The sequence below is a fragment of the Camarhynchus parvulus genome, chromosome 20 (assembly GCF_901933205.1).
Source record: "Camarhynchus parvulus chromosome 20, STF_HiC, whole genome shotgun sequence".
Taxonomy (NCBI): Eukaryota; Metazoa; Chordata; class Aves; order Passeriformes; family Thraupidae; genus Camarhynchus; species Camarhynchus parvulus.
Window position 1 is genome coordinate 8,489,991 of NC_044590.1, and position 16,201 is coordinate 8,506,191.

Sequence of the window (16,201 nt, forward strand, 5' to 3'; positions counted from 1 at the left end):
GGAGGGTGCCCTGAACTCCTCCCTTTTGCTGAATCTGAAAGGTGTAAGATGAACTAGGGGTCATCCTCTCTTTGGTCAATTAGCTGGTGATAAACCCCCCACCCCGAAATATTTATAAAGGTACACTAACATAAAACCCTTTCCAGGATTTCACCCTTTTCCCTTTGTGGACCTTCATGCACATTCCCTGGTGATCTCCAAAAGATGATGAAATGCACACACCAGGTGCAGAAAGGAATATTAATGGGTTATAAGGCCAGGAAACCCAGGGGAACAAAAACTTCCTCCATTCCTGGGGTTTCAGCCCAAGAATGAGGTAGAAGGAAGCTGCTTTGCAAGACTGCTGCTGGTTACTTTGCTCCTTCATTTTATTTATTTTTGTACTTTAAACCACAGAAATGTAAAGTCATGGAGCAAATCGGATCTCTAAACACTGAAGAAAATAGGTGCGGGTTTTGTTTGGAGCACACTGTTAAAATGCAGCTGTTAGGAGGAAGCCAGGCAGATCCAGCAGCTGGAACAAGGCATGGGCAGGAGCTGTCACCAGAGTTGCACTGTGGGCTGCTGGGAAGCCACTGATGATGTAGTGGTGGGTTTTGTACAGGTTCTCAGCTAGAAATAGTCAATAATAAGCCTTTGTTCTGGACCAAATAAAAATAAAATATTAAAAAAAAATGGCGCCACTCCCTGTCACTAAGCCTTGTTTTCCTGTCCTGGTAATGAAAAAGTACCAGGACTTTGCTCCAGGGAAAAGCAATTGGTGAGAGTGATAAAAGACAATTACTGTGGCAGGCAGAGGCTGGATTGATGTGTGAGATCCCTGAATGAATGTCAGAGCCCTGATCAATCCCCTTAGCCCGTGTCCATAGGCAGCCCTGGGGTGATTACAGGCTGTCATCATAAAAATTTGCTCTTGCTCTGACTGATCTCAGCCTGATCAGACCTTTCTGCTCCAGTTCCACTGCAAGGGGTGCCCACTGCATGACCTGTGCATGAGCCAGGCACTGGCCTGTTTGCTGCCCAGGGCATGTTCTGTACACAGAAACATGAAAATGATGGCAAAACTGGTTTCTCACTCCAGGACTCTATGCTTTGCTCTCAGCAAGGTGTGGGGTAACAGCAGTGCCCAAGGGGAAAGGCTGGAAGGTGAGGCACCTCAGAGGTGCTATTTTATATTTTAGACAAGAGGGAATGGCTGCATCCTGCACCCAACACTCCTGTGTGCCTGACCCAACCCCAGCCAGGGTTCTCCCTCATTCTAGATGTATTTATTTACCCAAGCAAATTTTTATCCTTTGAAATCCCTGTGTTTTAGAGACAAATGTGCTTTGAGGCTCCTCAGTGCTTTAACATCTGTGTCTGTGCCGAGGTGTGGAACTTCTCATTATCAGAGGGATGAAAATCAGGGGCTTTCTGTCAAGTCCAAGCATCCCTGAGACGCAGCTTCATGACACAGTCTCTCCCTCCTGCCTCCCAAGCCTCTTGTTTAACAGGCTCCCAGTGGTCACATTTGCAGAGCTACAGCTTCTGAAATCTTTTTACTCCTACAGGATTTGCTCAAAAGACTCGATTATGAAAATTGAAAAAGTACATGTCATCCTTACTGCTGGCTGGCAGTGCTCTCCTTTGCTTGGCAAGGGATGGAGAAGACCTCTCCATGCAGAACAAAGGATTTCAACACCAAGCTGGCCAGAGGACAGACAACACACCACAGAGCCTCTCACAACTTGCCAAATGAATCAAGAGCTGCCTAAGAATGTCTGGTGACCATTTGGTGGCCCTGTCAGAAATTATTTGCCAAGTGCTCCTCTGTTTTCCAGTGAAAAAAACCATCCTTACCACCCAACTGCAATTTCAGAATCCAGACTAGAGGGAAGAAGAGCTGCCCCTTGCTTCCTTTCTGCTGTGAAAGTAAATGGAGGATTTCCCCACATACTACCAAAACATTAAAGCTTGTGAAAATATTTAACATCAGGCTGTGTTTGGTGGCGTTCACTGCCATCATTAGGATCAAAGCCGAAACCACCCAGACTGGATCCACAATGCAGGCAGTGACAGCAACTAAATCCCTCAGGCTGCTGAAAGCTATATGGGATTGAAATAATGTGGGATAACATGAATATAGTGTTTTGAGATGGCTAGGATAATATAAAATATGATAATATGACATTAAGAACTAAAAACCCAAAGAAACAGGAAATAATGTACAACCTAAGAGCTAACTATTGTAACCCCAAATTTGCAATTACTTGGGGCATAGCTGAGGATAAAAGGGCAATTTCTATTCACAGCAAAGATGCTCTTGCTACACAAGTCTGTGTAGAAAGGCTCCTTCTGTCATGGTGGGACAGAATAAGGTCCCCAGTTCTGCAGCAGTGCCCAGGGAAAAGTTCAGCCCCACAGGTGTGAAGGAGAGTGAAAACATCTCTGTATGCAGTGAACAGGAACAGATTTTGTGTGTCTGAAAGATTTCCCAAAGCATGGCCTCAGCGGCCAAACTGCAGATGTTTCAGACCCAGCCATTTCTACTGAAGCTAAAGTTACAAGCAGTAATAAAACCACACAGGAACTTGGATTTTCTGATAAAGCACATTCATGACAAATACATTTCCTGGTTTTCCCCTGGTGCTGATCCCCAAATGTGCCCAAAGGACATTTCACTGTCGTTGTCTTTCATTCTCCTTTTAACTGACTTTCCTCTGGAGGATTAAAGAGAGAGAAAACAGCGTGCACTGAACAGCTCTCAGTGGAAGAAGGAATGGCAGCTCTGCCATAAATAATGAGGATGAAGAATTGCTCTGTCAGAACACAGGTGTCCATCACTGCAGCAGTACCTGTGTGCTGCTGGCCAGGCTGTACCTGCAGAGAGGAGATCATTTCCATTTCCATGTCACTTTGGTGCTGAAGAGCTTCAATAAGCAAAATGTCAGCCTCCGCCCACTTCTCAGGAGCTCACAGGATTTTTTCTTCCTTTTTGTTTCCTCTGCACAATGATCTACTTTCAGGTCCTTTTTTCCTTTACCCCTCTCTGCTGTCCTACCCCTTTGCTGTCCCCTGGGCTGCCTGGTGTCACTCTCCTGTCACAGACAGCAGGCCATGTGTGACCAATCCTGTTGTCAGGAGTCCCTGGGCTCTCAGGTTCTGCATCACCTCCCCTTCCCCCTGTCTGAGGAAGAACTGCTGAAAAGGAAGGAGATGGAATCTTGCTAAAAACCTCTTAACAGCACAGATCAATGATTTCTAAAACATTCCTTTAAAAATAACACTATCCATCCCCCTACTTGCATTGCCTCCCTTCTCAGCCCTTTCCTACCAGCGTCTCATCTCTCCTGCGACCTAAATCCTTTTTAGCTCCAGGCGAGTTATCCAAATAAAGCTACTTTGCAATGAGAACAGTGTAACCAGGTTTGAGGGTGCTGTGTAATGGTGCAGGCAGTTCTTGACACAGAACCAAGTATCCTGCATAGTTAAGTGCAGTTTTGCACACGCTCTTTACATCACAAGGTCATGTCACTCCACCACCAGCCTCCTGAACACTCTTCTATTTTTGCTTAGAAGCAATTTCTCTCCATTCTGTGCCCTTGGATCCAAGCACTGCACAACAGCAATAGGTCTTTCTTCCCTTGGTCACAAGAAAAAAAACCCAAACAAAATCTCTGGAAACAACAAAGAAAAATCCCCAGTAAACAAAATAAACCAAAACCCATTTTTTTTCTCCTAACTTCCAAACTATGACAATCAAGACAAAAAATACATATATTCATAAAAACCTCAAACCTCTATTACTCCCATTCTTCTAAAAACGGAAAAGGTCAGGCTATGACAAAGCTGAGGCACCAGAGCTGTGGTCTGGAGTGACACCGTACCAAGCCCACACCAGATTTGTGCTTGCTGCCATCACCTGCAAAACCTGCAGCAGGCAGGCCTGGTGCCATTCCCAACAGCACAATCCTGCTAGGTGTGGGAACAACTATTCACACATTTGGATAAGCTTAACAGTCTCTGTGGGCTGGGCACCATCCTTATTTCCCCCCTTTTTCATGGCTTTCCCCCCATAGTTGGCTGTTCTGAGCTCAGCCTGTTCAGCTGAATTCTCCTCGGTGGTGAGTGATGGTGTTCAGGCTGACACAGACATGGTCACACCATGAGTGACCTCCCAGCACAGAACCCATGAGATGGGAAGGCTCTGCAGGCAAGGCAGGATCCAGGGGAGGCATTTCAGAAGCTGACATTTACACTGAGGATGTGCCCAGTTCCTGCTCTGAAATCAACCAGGACTGAGGGAATGCACAGCCCAGAGCTGCAAAATTAACCCGGACTGGACACGGGAAAAGGCTTTGGAGAGGTGAGGAAAAAAGTAATTGTTTGCATTTATTCTTGTTGAACATTTTCCTTTCTTCAGCCTTCACCTCCAGGGAGATCCTCAGCTCTGCCACAGATCTCCTGCCACTGCACACATTGTCAGGAAGAGCACAACAGGGAAAGGGCATTTTTCCAACTGCTGCTTTCCCGTGATATCCAACCCTCCTGAAAGGCTGGTAGAGCTCTTCCCCTACTGTTAATTTTCTGTGCCATCTTTTAGTCCCAAAGCTTTACAGAGGAGTAATTTGGCTTGTTATAAGCACATGGCATTGTCTTTTGTTTTGTGATGGACGGGGGGTAGTTTAAAAATAAATAACCTTTCAGACTAAATAATACAATTATATAATTGCCTTAGATTTCATGGGCTGCACTCAATCTTGATAGCCATTTCCATGTCTGCTTTTTCAGCTTTTAAATTTTATGCTCTCATTGATTTAAGCACTCAGGGACTCTTCCCATATCCAAATTAATGATTTCCTGCTAAGCACCTGGATGAAAGTACCCTCCAGTGAAGTGAGCACTCAGTCCCCAAGAGAAGGACAAAGGTAACTCTCCTAATGCATCGAGCTCTGCTCATCACATCACCTTTTTCCTTCCCTGAGCTTGAGCACATCAGGTGCAGTTCTGCTTAAATGAATAAACCATGTGCTTTTCTCCAGGTTTCCACCAGCACAGTGACAGAGCAGTTTAACAACAGTTAAACATCGGTTAGAGTCACAACAGCCTTTTTGTGTCTAGTAATTACTTTCATCTTAAGCTTTGCAAAATACCTCAAAGAAAGGAAGGCAAAATACTGAGAGAGCACACATCCAGCAGAGGTGGAGAGCATTTATTACTAATCTGTGCTCCAGGAGGAGAGATGAAACTATGAAAAGAAATAATCCCAGGAAGCAGGTTTCTGAGCAAAAGGAGATAACACAAGGTGATCAAAGAGCTGGAGAAGGCCGATTGCAGAGAGCTGCACAGAGCTACTTTAAGTGTCCTGGTTTGAGGAACATTAAACTGCAGTGGAAAAATCAGTTACTATTTCATGAAGTGACCATTGACTTGTGTTCACAACTAAAGACTGATTTCCCAAAATATTTAACATATCACAGCAGTTTCTTCCATTAAAGTGCACTCCAGGGCATAACTGGGTGTTTCTCACTTTGTCACCAATTGCCACACACCAAAACAGAAAACAGGATTTTTTTTTTTTACAGCCACCCACAACCCAAGTTTCAGCATACACAAATAAACTGGGAAACCAGGAATATCATTTAGCACCAGTGAAGCATTCATGGATGACGTTTGCTTTAACAAACTTGGAGGAAGAATCAAACCCTGGGTTCAGGCATGTTTAAAGTCTGAACTGCTCACATGGCTCTTATGAAAGACCTCAACTTTCCTGTTTGCCTGATATCACCTGCAGTGACATCAACATTTGAAAGAGTCCCAGGTAAGTGAAGAGTGAAATGAATCCTAAGGCAGTTTCTCTTCCCACTGTGCTCTACCTGTGCCCAGCAGAGGAAAATGTTTAAGGCACCAAGAGGTGCCTGGGCCACACAGTCAGGCCAATGCTGCTCCTATGGAAGAACTGTGAAACAGGGCCCACAAAACAGCCCCAACACAGGCAATGAAAGATTAGCAGAGAGATGTTGAAATACGTCTGGTAAGATGCTGGAGACAAAAATCCCCTAGGTAATTCTGCAGACAGAAAGACAACTCTGTGAGAAAAACAGGAATACTTTAATGGAGAAAAAGAAAAAAAAATCCACCCCAACACTCGAAACAAACCAGTAATACCTGTTGACAGCTGATTTGTGCCTTTGGCACAGGATACCAAATCCTGCTGCTCCCAGCACTGTTTCTCTTTGGCTGCAAATCTGTTGTGGAGAGGCTGCAATTTTTATTTTAATGATAAAATTTGGGAGACAAAGAGAAGTCAAATAAATGAGACGGCAAATATGTGAACAAGAAATTTGCAACCTTAAGTTTCCAGATGAAGCACAAGGAAGCAGATTCCTAGTTTGGAGTAGAGTCAAAAAGCACAAATAAGGTCTGGAGCACAAAGGAACCTTCTGAGCCAAGAGCTGGCCATGGTGTCTGGGCTCTGAGAAAGACCCCAGGATTTCCAAACTCACAAGGAGTATTCCAGCCCATGGGAGCTCCCCCATACATTTCAATGGATTAGGATTCCCCTCTGCTACAATAAACCAGGCTTACAAAATGAAGTGCTTGGCATAACAGGCACACATTGGGAAACTTGCTTTAGTCAGCCATGGCTTTTGTTTGTTTTTGTTTATTTTTAAAATCCTGACTCCTGAGAACCCATCCTCTGTTAACCCTTTCAAACAGTGCAGAATTTTCAGTGCCACTTTGATCAGACATCTCAGTAGTCACACAGACTCTGTGGGGCTGGGTGATCCAGGGATGTGGAGTACCAACAACATCTTTACAGATAGCAGGAATAGATTCTCAAAGACACAAACACTGATAAAGTTTTCAAATGTTTTTCTTTCACCGTTTAAATAAGAGAATAACCATATTCTACATAATTTCCATTAAAAAAATAATCTGCATGACACTGGTTAAAGTGGACAGAAATATCCACAGTGATTGCACAAAACATTTGTGAAAATGAACATCACTTCAGCAAGTCAGTTGGTTTAAGTAAACAGCATTTCCTGTTCCAAGGGTTTGTCTATACAGCAAAGTTACATAAAGATAACCTAAAATAGGAACTTAATGAAATTAATCATAGAACCTTCTGGGTATATAATCCTTTTTCATGGTGAATGTGGCTTGCAGCCTAGCTTAGCTCTATTGGGAGTAGGCTTAAATTACATCAAAAGAGTCTGCAAATATATTTGCATTGTTTAAACAAATTTAGTTAAACCCAATATGAGTTAATCAGTGCAATTTTCAAAGAGTCAGCTTAAAAGGCAATTTAATACAAAACCAAGAGGAGTTTGACAGAAAAGACATAACCCCGTGGACAGCTTCTTTCTGAGAGGTGAATTGCTAAGGACACACAACTTCCAATTGCCACCAAATTCAGTGGGAATTCCAGTGAATTTAGTTCTCCTCAGAGGCAGACCACAGCATGGAACTAACACTGCTGGAGGAATTGCAAATGCTTCCACTCTCCTGCTGGAAGACAGAGGTTGAGCTGGCAAAACATGCCAAGATTACCTGATGGAGCATCACACCCTGTACCAGAAAAAGTCACTCTGTGGCATCAGAGGTGACCCACAGCCTTGCCCACAGCCCTTCCTGGCTGTCCTGTCATCACTGTCAAACACACTTCATGTAACTGCATCATGAATGAGCCTCTATGAAATAATTAAAAGCTTTTGGAGATAAAAACTATGCTAAACATCTGACTGATAAGGTGAGCAAACCCATCTCACCTCTATTCATTATCTAATAGCAGTGTTTTGTTCAGTAGTAGGTTTACAGCCGCATCAAAAGTGGCCACAGCTTTATGTGCAATCAAAATTAAATAGCTTATTGGTATTGCAAGAATAAATATTGCTTCAAGCACACTCTGCTCTGCAGCTCCCAGGATAAACAACGCATTTCACTCATTACCAAGCAGACTATTTGGGAAATAGCAGGATAAGCTAGCTCGTTCAGAACACCAGAATTCCACTGTTGTTCTAGAAGAAAGAACAAACCCAAGGAATTTGTTGTTGCAAAGTGTGTAGTGGATTAGATTTTAAAAAAATTAAAACTCCAATCCTCATACTAGACTTTTTAGCAAAACAGAAAGGAGTTTGGGTTTTTTAGTGTCTAGAATAAAATGACAAAATATTATTACATCTACCTCACCTAAGGAGAAAGTTAAGGCTTGTTTTTCCAAGAGTTTCCTTTTAGAACATGGCATGAATTGAGAGTCACAGTCTGCTTCAGACACTGCACCTCAGGTTTACTCTCTGTTGCAGAAGCAGCTATGAGGCATTTCTGGCAAGTTAGTGTTTTTAATGCTTGAGAACATGAGATGTTCCAGTTTCACAAAAGAACTGCTTTCCACAAGAATTGATATTTTTGCAATGCTTAGCAGCACTGTGATTATTAGAGCTTTCCCATAAGGCAATACAAATAGGAACATTAAAAAAAGCCTGAGGTTTGGATCATCCACAATATCTTGACATAATTCAAAAAGGAAGAGGGAGAATTAATTGAGATAAATCACACTCCTAAAGATCAAAGGCCTCTTTTAGCCTTGGGTCTGCTACTCCATTTATTAGTGAGAGAAACAGATTCAGCTCCCGATTTCTTTGCTGACAATCCCAGTTGGCAACTCCTAAACAAGAGCAGACCTCTTCCAATCCTGATTTTTTTTCTTCTCCCAGGGAAGAAGCTCGTTATCACCTGCCAACCAATGGCTAGTACAGATTTGGTTTCCTCCAACCCATCACCTTGTTCCTTACAGTGGAAATACAGTAACCATTCCTACATTCAACTACTCCAGTACTGAAAGCAAAATCCAAAACGTTTCAAACCTTATTTTATCTGCTATAGCTGTATTTCTTTGAACTCAAAGGTATATTTGGAAGAGGTAGTCCAGGAGAAAAGGGCTTTAAATACCAAAACCTGTATGTCCCATACCAAGCTGCCAGACCTATCAGCACACCGAGAATCTTTTGGCTGAAGTCATGGAAATACAGAGCAGTACAGAGGAACATGAACACCCAGATCATGGTGAGGGAACACAGGGAAACCAGCAGCACGTTGATCACCACACGCAGCTTGGAGCTGTGCTCTATGGCCAGCGCTTCCAGCACAGCCAGCTCCTCCAGGATCATCATGGCACAGTAGGAGAGCAGGAAGCAGTGCCCCGAGATGTCGAAGCCGTCCCAGACGCCGCTGTCCCGCTGGCACTCGCGCTTGGAGGCGTAGAGCCGGGGGGGCTGGCCTGGCTGGCTGGGTTTGCCCTGCAGGGAGCACTCCCCAGTGAGGTTCTCTATGTAGATGAAGAGCTCAGTGCACAAGTACCACACGGCTGTGCCCACCAGCAGGGCCCCCAGGCGCCGCAGCACCAGCAGCGCGCTCCAGGTGCGGCCGTACAGGAACTTGCTCCGGCCCAACTCGTACGTGGTGAGGGTGATGAAAGGCAGCAGCAGCCACAGAGTCCAAGCCCAGGCCACCTTCACGAAGTATCTGCCAGAGGAAAGGCAAAGGAGACACCAGCATGGGTGAAATGCCACGGTGGAGGAAGTGCTCAAGGTCAGTGTTCAGAACCGTCTAAATAAGAGATTTGCAGAGAGTGTCCCGATGAAGGCAGGAACGATGCATCTGACTCCATGTTCTCAGAAGGCTAATTTATTACTTTATAATACTATCATATATTAAAGAATACTATACTATACTAAAGAATACAGAAAAGATATTTACTCAATGCTAAAAAGATAATAATGAAAACTCATGACTCTTTCTGGAGTCTTGACACAGCTTGGCCCTGACTGGCCAACGAGTCAAAACAACTCACACCAGAATCCAATGGGTAAACAATCTCCAAACACATTCCACATGAGCAAAACAGAGGAGAAGCAAATGAGATAAGAATTGTTTTCCTTTTCTCTGAGGCTTCTCAGCTTCCCAGGAGAAAAATCCTGGGTGAAGGGGTTTTTTCAGAGAATGTGAATGCCACACTTGTGCCCTCCTCCCAAAATACAGCTTAGCCACAATCTTAACCCTCTCTCCAGTACTTCTCTCAAGCACAAAACCTGAATACTTCCTCAGCCAGGTATTCATTCCCAAGGCAGCACTGCCTTGGACCCAGAGCCCTCATGCCTTGCAGCAGACCTGCAGTTCAGTTTTGCAATCACTTTGACCCTACAAAGCAGCTCAACTCTGCCCTACTCAAAATGCAGCTGCAAAGAATGTATTTTTAGCTTGCCACCCTGACCACAGTAACCTCTTCTCTGACTCTTCCACCATCTCAATTATCCTTGCTTACAAAGCCTTTCACAACCTCAGCCTCTTAAGAGAGCCAGAAGGGCTGGCTCTTTTCCCTCATCAGCCTGTGAAGCTTTTCCTCTCTCATGTCCTTCTAAATAAATGAAGCAGCTCAATGTTGTTCCTTTATTGTCTTTTCAATCAATGAGAGCCTTCTTTCAGCATACACAGATCCTTCCATCTCTAAATTCACTCTCTGGCCTGAAAACTTTTGCTGTGATGCCCATAAAATCTTGAAGCCTGGCTGACAATGTGTTGATATCTTGTTTAACAGAAGACAGTATTGTGTTAACTCAATCTCTTTTCAAATCTTAAACTGGAGCACATGTAAGTGAATTTATTAATGAATAAAGGAGGCCACAGTCCAGGCTTGTTTCTCCTATCAGCACTTTCCAAGGTGCTTGCTTCCTATCAGCTGGTGGGAGAGGGAATTGTGCAGCCCCTTTGTTACCCAGAGCCCAGTTTGAAAACAGAGACAGCGGAACTCTGCTCTGTGGCTGAGCTGTGGGCAGACACACACAGTTTAATCCTCACCTGAGCATCAAAGGCAAAGCCAAACCAGTCTGGAGTTCTGCATTCTCCTTATGACCCTAACAAACCGGTCAGGGCCTTGCCCAGGATTTTGAGGAGTACCTCATTCACTCTTTAATTTTACAGAAGTGATGCCTGTGTGGCAACTGCAGTTGCTACCATGAAACAGTAATTGGAAATAAATCCCTCATTTTATTTAAAAGCAAGAAAGGCTGCCAAGGCTACTGCTGACAAGCCAGGAGGCAAGTAATTTGCAGGGAAAAAATACTTGCTTCAGGAACTGTCAGTACAGATCACCTTCCTCTATTTAAAAAGGAGAGCTGAAATGAAATATGTTTTTACCGTAAGATCAATTTCTCTCTAAGTGTTTCCTGTCAATGCTCTTTCAATCACACTGAAAACAGTTCTTCTCCCATGTCACCAAATGACAGATTTGAATGAGTTAAGTCCAAAGCTCCCCAAGTGACAGAGGAAAACAGCCATTTTAGTTTTACTTTAGACCTGTAGCAGGACAGCACATGTGCTCCAGCCCAGCACATTGCTTCCTTCAAAATGCTCAAACTAATTTCACAGAATGACTAAGCCAGTTAGATCATTGCCCAAGTGCCAGAAAAGGATGGCAGCCACTCTGCTTTTAGGAAAGATGCTACAAGACCTATTTCCTTCAGCTGGCTTTTAGATCAGCTCAGTTACTATCACAGAATCACAGAATCTGCTGAGTTGGAAGGGACCCACAAGGGTCATGGAGTCCAGCTCCTGGCCCTGCACAGGACAGCCCAAGAGTCACAGCATGTGCCGGAAAGCATTGTCAAAATACTGTCAAAATGCTGTCAAAATGTCAAAACGCTGAGCTCTGTCAGCCCTGGCGCTGTTACCACTGCCCTGGGGAGCCTGTTCCAGTGTTCAGCTATGATCCCCATGAAGAACCCTTTCCTAACACCCAGCCTAGCCCTCTGACACAGCCCCAGGCCCTGCCCTCGGGTCCTGCCACTGCCTGCCAGAGAAAGTGAAATCAGTTTACTCAAATACGAGGAATTATCTGCGAGATTAAGGAAAAAAAAAAAAAAAAGCTCCTTTTCCCCCCTTCCAATAAAGACTGAGCCAGAAACTCCCGGTATTCTGAAACCTTTGAGTCAGGAACAGGAAATCTCATCACCGAAGCACCAACCCCGGGCCCAGCTAGGCACTCGCGGCCAGCACCGACCCCCGGCCCCCTCCGGGCACTCTGGCCCGCTCGGTCCGCCCAGCCCGGACCCTCCCGCTCGCACCGGCCGCGACCCCCGGGCCCCTCCTCACACGTTGAGCGGGTTGCGCTTGTTCTGCAGCGGCGTGTCGGGCACCAGGTCGCTGTCCTTGAGCGCGGAGCCGAGCACGACGATGGCGAGCAGCAGCGCGGGGAGGCGGCGGCGCAGCGGCCCGCGGGCCAGCGCGGCCCGCAGCCAGCGCCCGCTCCGCTCCAGCCGCTCCATGGCCGCCCCACAGCGCCCGCACCGCCCGGCCCCGCCCCCGCAGCGCCCCCGCGCGGCCACCGCCGGCACCGCCACACGGCGCCGCCTCACAGCGCCCTCTGCTGGCAGCCCGCGGGAGAGCGCCCGGAGCACCGGGAGCCGTGAGCGCGGATCTGCCCACAGGGATCGGCCCACAGGGATCGGCCCGCAGGAATCGGCCCACCGGGATCGGCCCAGAGGGATCGGCCCGCAGGGATCCATCCTCAGGGATCGGCTCACAGAGATCGGTTCAAAGGGATCGACCCGCAGGGATCAGGCCGCAGGGATCCATCCTCAGGGATTGGGTCGCAGGGATCGGCTCACAGGGATTGGCTCACAGGGATCAGCCCACAGGGATCAGTCCACAGGGATCAGTCCACAGGGATCCGTTCACGGGGATCTATCCTCAGGGATCTGTTCACAGGGATCTGCCCGCAGGGATCTGTTCAAAGGGATCCGTTCACAGGGATCCATCCACAGGGAGCCATCCACAGGGACCTATTTACAGGAATCTGTTCATGGAGATCTGTTTACAGGGAGCCGTCCACAGAGATCTGTTCACAGGGAGCCATCCACATGGGTCCATCCACAGGGGTCTGTTCACACAGATCAGCCTACAGGGATCTGTCCACAGGGATCTATCTGCATACATCCATCCACAGGGAGCCAACCACAGGGATCTGCAAGGATCCATCATTCACACGGATACATATGGATCCATCTGCATGGAGACATCCGCAGGGATCCATCCACACAGAGCCATTAACAAGGATCCATCTACACGGTTTCACACAGAACCTCATGGATCCACCTACCATATCACAGGTGGATGCCCACAGATCCATCCCACAGGTCCATCCCCACAGAGCCATTCCCATAGATGCATCCTTACAGATCTATCCACATGGATCCACACACACAAACCCATCCATGTGGATCCATCCATGCAGACCCATCCACGTGGATCCACACAGACACCTGCCCACAGACCCATCCACAAAGCCATGTCCACAAGTGCCACATCTGCACGTCTTTTAAATCCCTCCAGGGATTGTGACCCCTCCACTTTCTTGGGCACCCTTTGCAAGTGCTTGTAACACTTTTGGTGAAAAAATTTTCCCTAATCTCCAATCTAAATCTCCCCTGGTGCAACTTGAGGCTGTTTCCTCTTGCCCTGTTAAAGAGCAAGCACTACTTTTAACTAGGTTACCAGTATATCTGAAAAGAGGGTCTTACCATGATATTAATGAGAAAATCTGAGAATTTTCTCAATCAGTAGAATTATTTCCATTTTTCCTAGGTCTTAAGAGGAAGGGACAAAGTATTTCTGGAGCTGTTAAGGCTCTCATGCCTTTTCACTCTCCATGTCTGTGGCTAAAAGCGGTGTCCAAACACCAGCCATCGCTGTGGTATTTGAGACCTATTTCATCTATTGAACAGCTGCCGCTGTCATTTCAGCTTAGTTTTTAAAATATAAAAAAAATCATCAGCAAGAAAAGAAATGGCTCAGTGAACAAAGAGCCTTTATTCATCCCAATGGCCTCAGTAAGAAAAATGTGAGAGTGGTGGGGGGGGGGGAGAAGCAGATCCCATCTGAGACAGGATGGGAAAGTATTTCTTGCCAGAGTATTTCAAAGCTGTTTCGCCGTCATCGTCAGCAAATCTATGACAACATCTGGGCTGAGAGAGCAGATCAACACATCAAAGCAGCCCCAGCAGATATGGAGGGCTTGGGCTAAGGAGGTTATCCAGGGTAAATGGCATTTGGCAATTTATTAGCTGTTGTTTTTAACAAGACTGCCACGGCCATGTCTAGCACCCCGAATTAGAAACGACAGGCAGCTGCGCTCACTCAAACGAGTGAGGATGAGCGGGGCTGGGAGCAGGTTTCACAGAGTCCCTCATTGTCTGCCTAAATCCCCTGTGCCTTTGAAACCTTGCCTCCTGTGCTTCCCAGGTTTGGGTCTGTGCTGCGCAGACTGTTTGCAGTGCTGGAGGTGGGAGCTGCTGCGCTGGCTGCTAATGAAGCGTGCTGTGCTGTCTGCCACACACAGGGGGGATTTCGTAAGCCTGGCACCTGCTCCAGATGAATGCAGCTGATGGCATGGGCTGCAAATGCTGTCTATCCTCAGCCCAGCTCGAAATGTCTGAGGATTAGCTCTGTAAATCACGGATTCTCACCAGCGCAGCGAGCAAACTCGCTGGGTCCAGGTGTTCTGCAGATTTAGAGACAATCTCTACTTTCAGGCCTGGTATTTGCTGCCATGAGCACCAAGCCAAGGCCAGTGGACCTTCTGAGGAGCCGACTGCCATACCTCAGTGAAGAATCAGAGAAGTGGAATTTAGGTCTTTCAAAACAGCAGATAAAACTTTCATTCATAAACAAGGACTAAGGTTTGTTCTAAGGGAATGGCAGAAGGCTCCTAAAAAGCTCTCATGGATACTTGGTCAAGGTGTGACAGGTATAAACCACACTAAACTGAGTTAATTTGTCAGGTACAGCAGATCTGGCTTTTTTTAACTTCTTCCTTAACTTCACCAAATCCCTGCCTGGTTGAAACTGAAATTTTTCAGACTACTTGATTTTTAAAACCAGTTTGGGAATAATTTATTTTTCTGATTTAATTTGAACCAAAGCCTCCAACAAATTGCTTCTCTTTGAGAAATCCCATATTGCCCCTAAGATCTGTAGGGACAGATTCATTAGGAGCTGTAGAACAACTTCCAGGGCTGAAGAGTGGCTGGTAAGCCTTGTCCCTTCATGCCCAGTCCCCAGAGCTTAGGACACTTAATTGGACAGGTAATGGGGAGATCCCAGCTCCCTGAGCAGAGATTTGAAATAGGATCCAACAGAGCTGAAAAAAGCATCCTCATAACCTGCAGCAGGCTGGGGGGAAATCTTTCATAGAGTTCACATGATATCAACTATGAATTAGAGAAGGAATAATGACACTAGGAATTGTTAATTGTTTTAAATAAGTAAGTTGCTTAGAAATTTTATTTGTCTTGTTTGGGTGATTCTGTTAATTACCTGCTAGTCATTTTGAGTGCAAAGAAGTCTGCCTCATTGATGTGAGACTATAGTGTGGATACCTTCTGAGAACTGAGGCTCCTCATCTTGAAGCAGACACCTCTTTCAACACAGTCAGTGGAAAGACAGCCTTAGCAGCCCTTTCCAGGAGCACAGGGCCACTGTTCACCTAATTTGCACACTTAAATTTAGCTGTGGAGAAATTCAGATCTTGCAAAACAGTGGCACTTTGCTCAGGTGCTGTGTTTGTGATCTGCTGTTGCCTCAATGGTGAGATTAAAACGATGCTGCAGTGGGGTCACAGCCTCACCCCTCAATGTCCTGAGACCCCTGCTCACAAGTTCTTCCTGATGATCACTTAAAAATATTACAGGCTAGAAAGTGGCAAGATTGTTACTGAAAAGCTGATTATGCCTTAAAGCCATCAGAGGATGAGTTGCTGGAGTTTAATTCTTCAGTTCTGCAGGAGGTTCAGCCACCTTGAGTGTCCTGACACTTAAAAATAAATTGGCAAAGGCTGGGAGGTTTGCTGTGGAATAGGACCAAGACATTTGAATTGAAATCTTAGCCCAAACAGTCAAACTAAACCTCTTGACTGTGCTAAATAGGAATAGTTTTATTTTATGGGATTTCTGGGTTCACTGCTCTGTGTTGTGGCTAAGGAGGGATGCTGTGAGGGGAAGGAGAGAAAATTACACAATTATTATTTTTTTTACCAAACTCAAGCAATATTCTTCTCTGACCCACATTTGGGGTAAGGTGGGTTTTTTGGGAAGGTGTGCTCCAGGAGCAGCTGGTGGGTGCCCATCCAAGCACCCAGTCTGTTGGGCTGGCAGAGCCATCAGCC

At 45.9% G+C, this 16,201-nt stretch overlaps 1 protein-coding gene across 1 annotated transcript; it reads right to left on the reverse strand.

Moving 5' to 3' along the window:
• Positions 1 to 6,093: 6,093 nt before the first annotated feature.
• Positions 6,094 to 12,306, reverse strand: FITM2 (fat storage inducing transmembrane protein 2). The gene is made up of 2 exons (XM_030963253.1): positions 12,133 to 12,306; positions 6,094 to 9,507 (listed from the first exon to the last, which is right to left on the reverse strand). Exons 1-2 carry the CDS (start codon positions 12,303 to 12,305, stop codon positions 8,856 to 8,858), a joined length of 825 nt encoding a protein of 274 aa, XP_030819113.1. The 5' UTR covers position 12,306; the 3' UTR covers positions 6,094 to 8,855.
• Positions 12,307 to 16,201: the final 3,895 nt, after the last annotated feature.

Coding starts and splice junctions, on each gene's coding strand:
- FITM2 (XM_030963253.1), bottom strand. CDS start 12,305: ATGGAGCGGCTGGAGCGGAGCGGGCGCTGGCTGCGGGCCGCGCTGGCC. Junction 9,508..12,132: donor AAGCGCAACCCGCTCAACGT/GTGAGGAGGGGC, acceptor TTCCTCTGGCAG/ATACTTCGTGAAGGTGGCCT.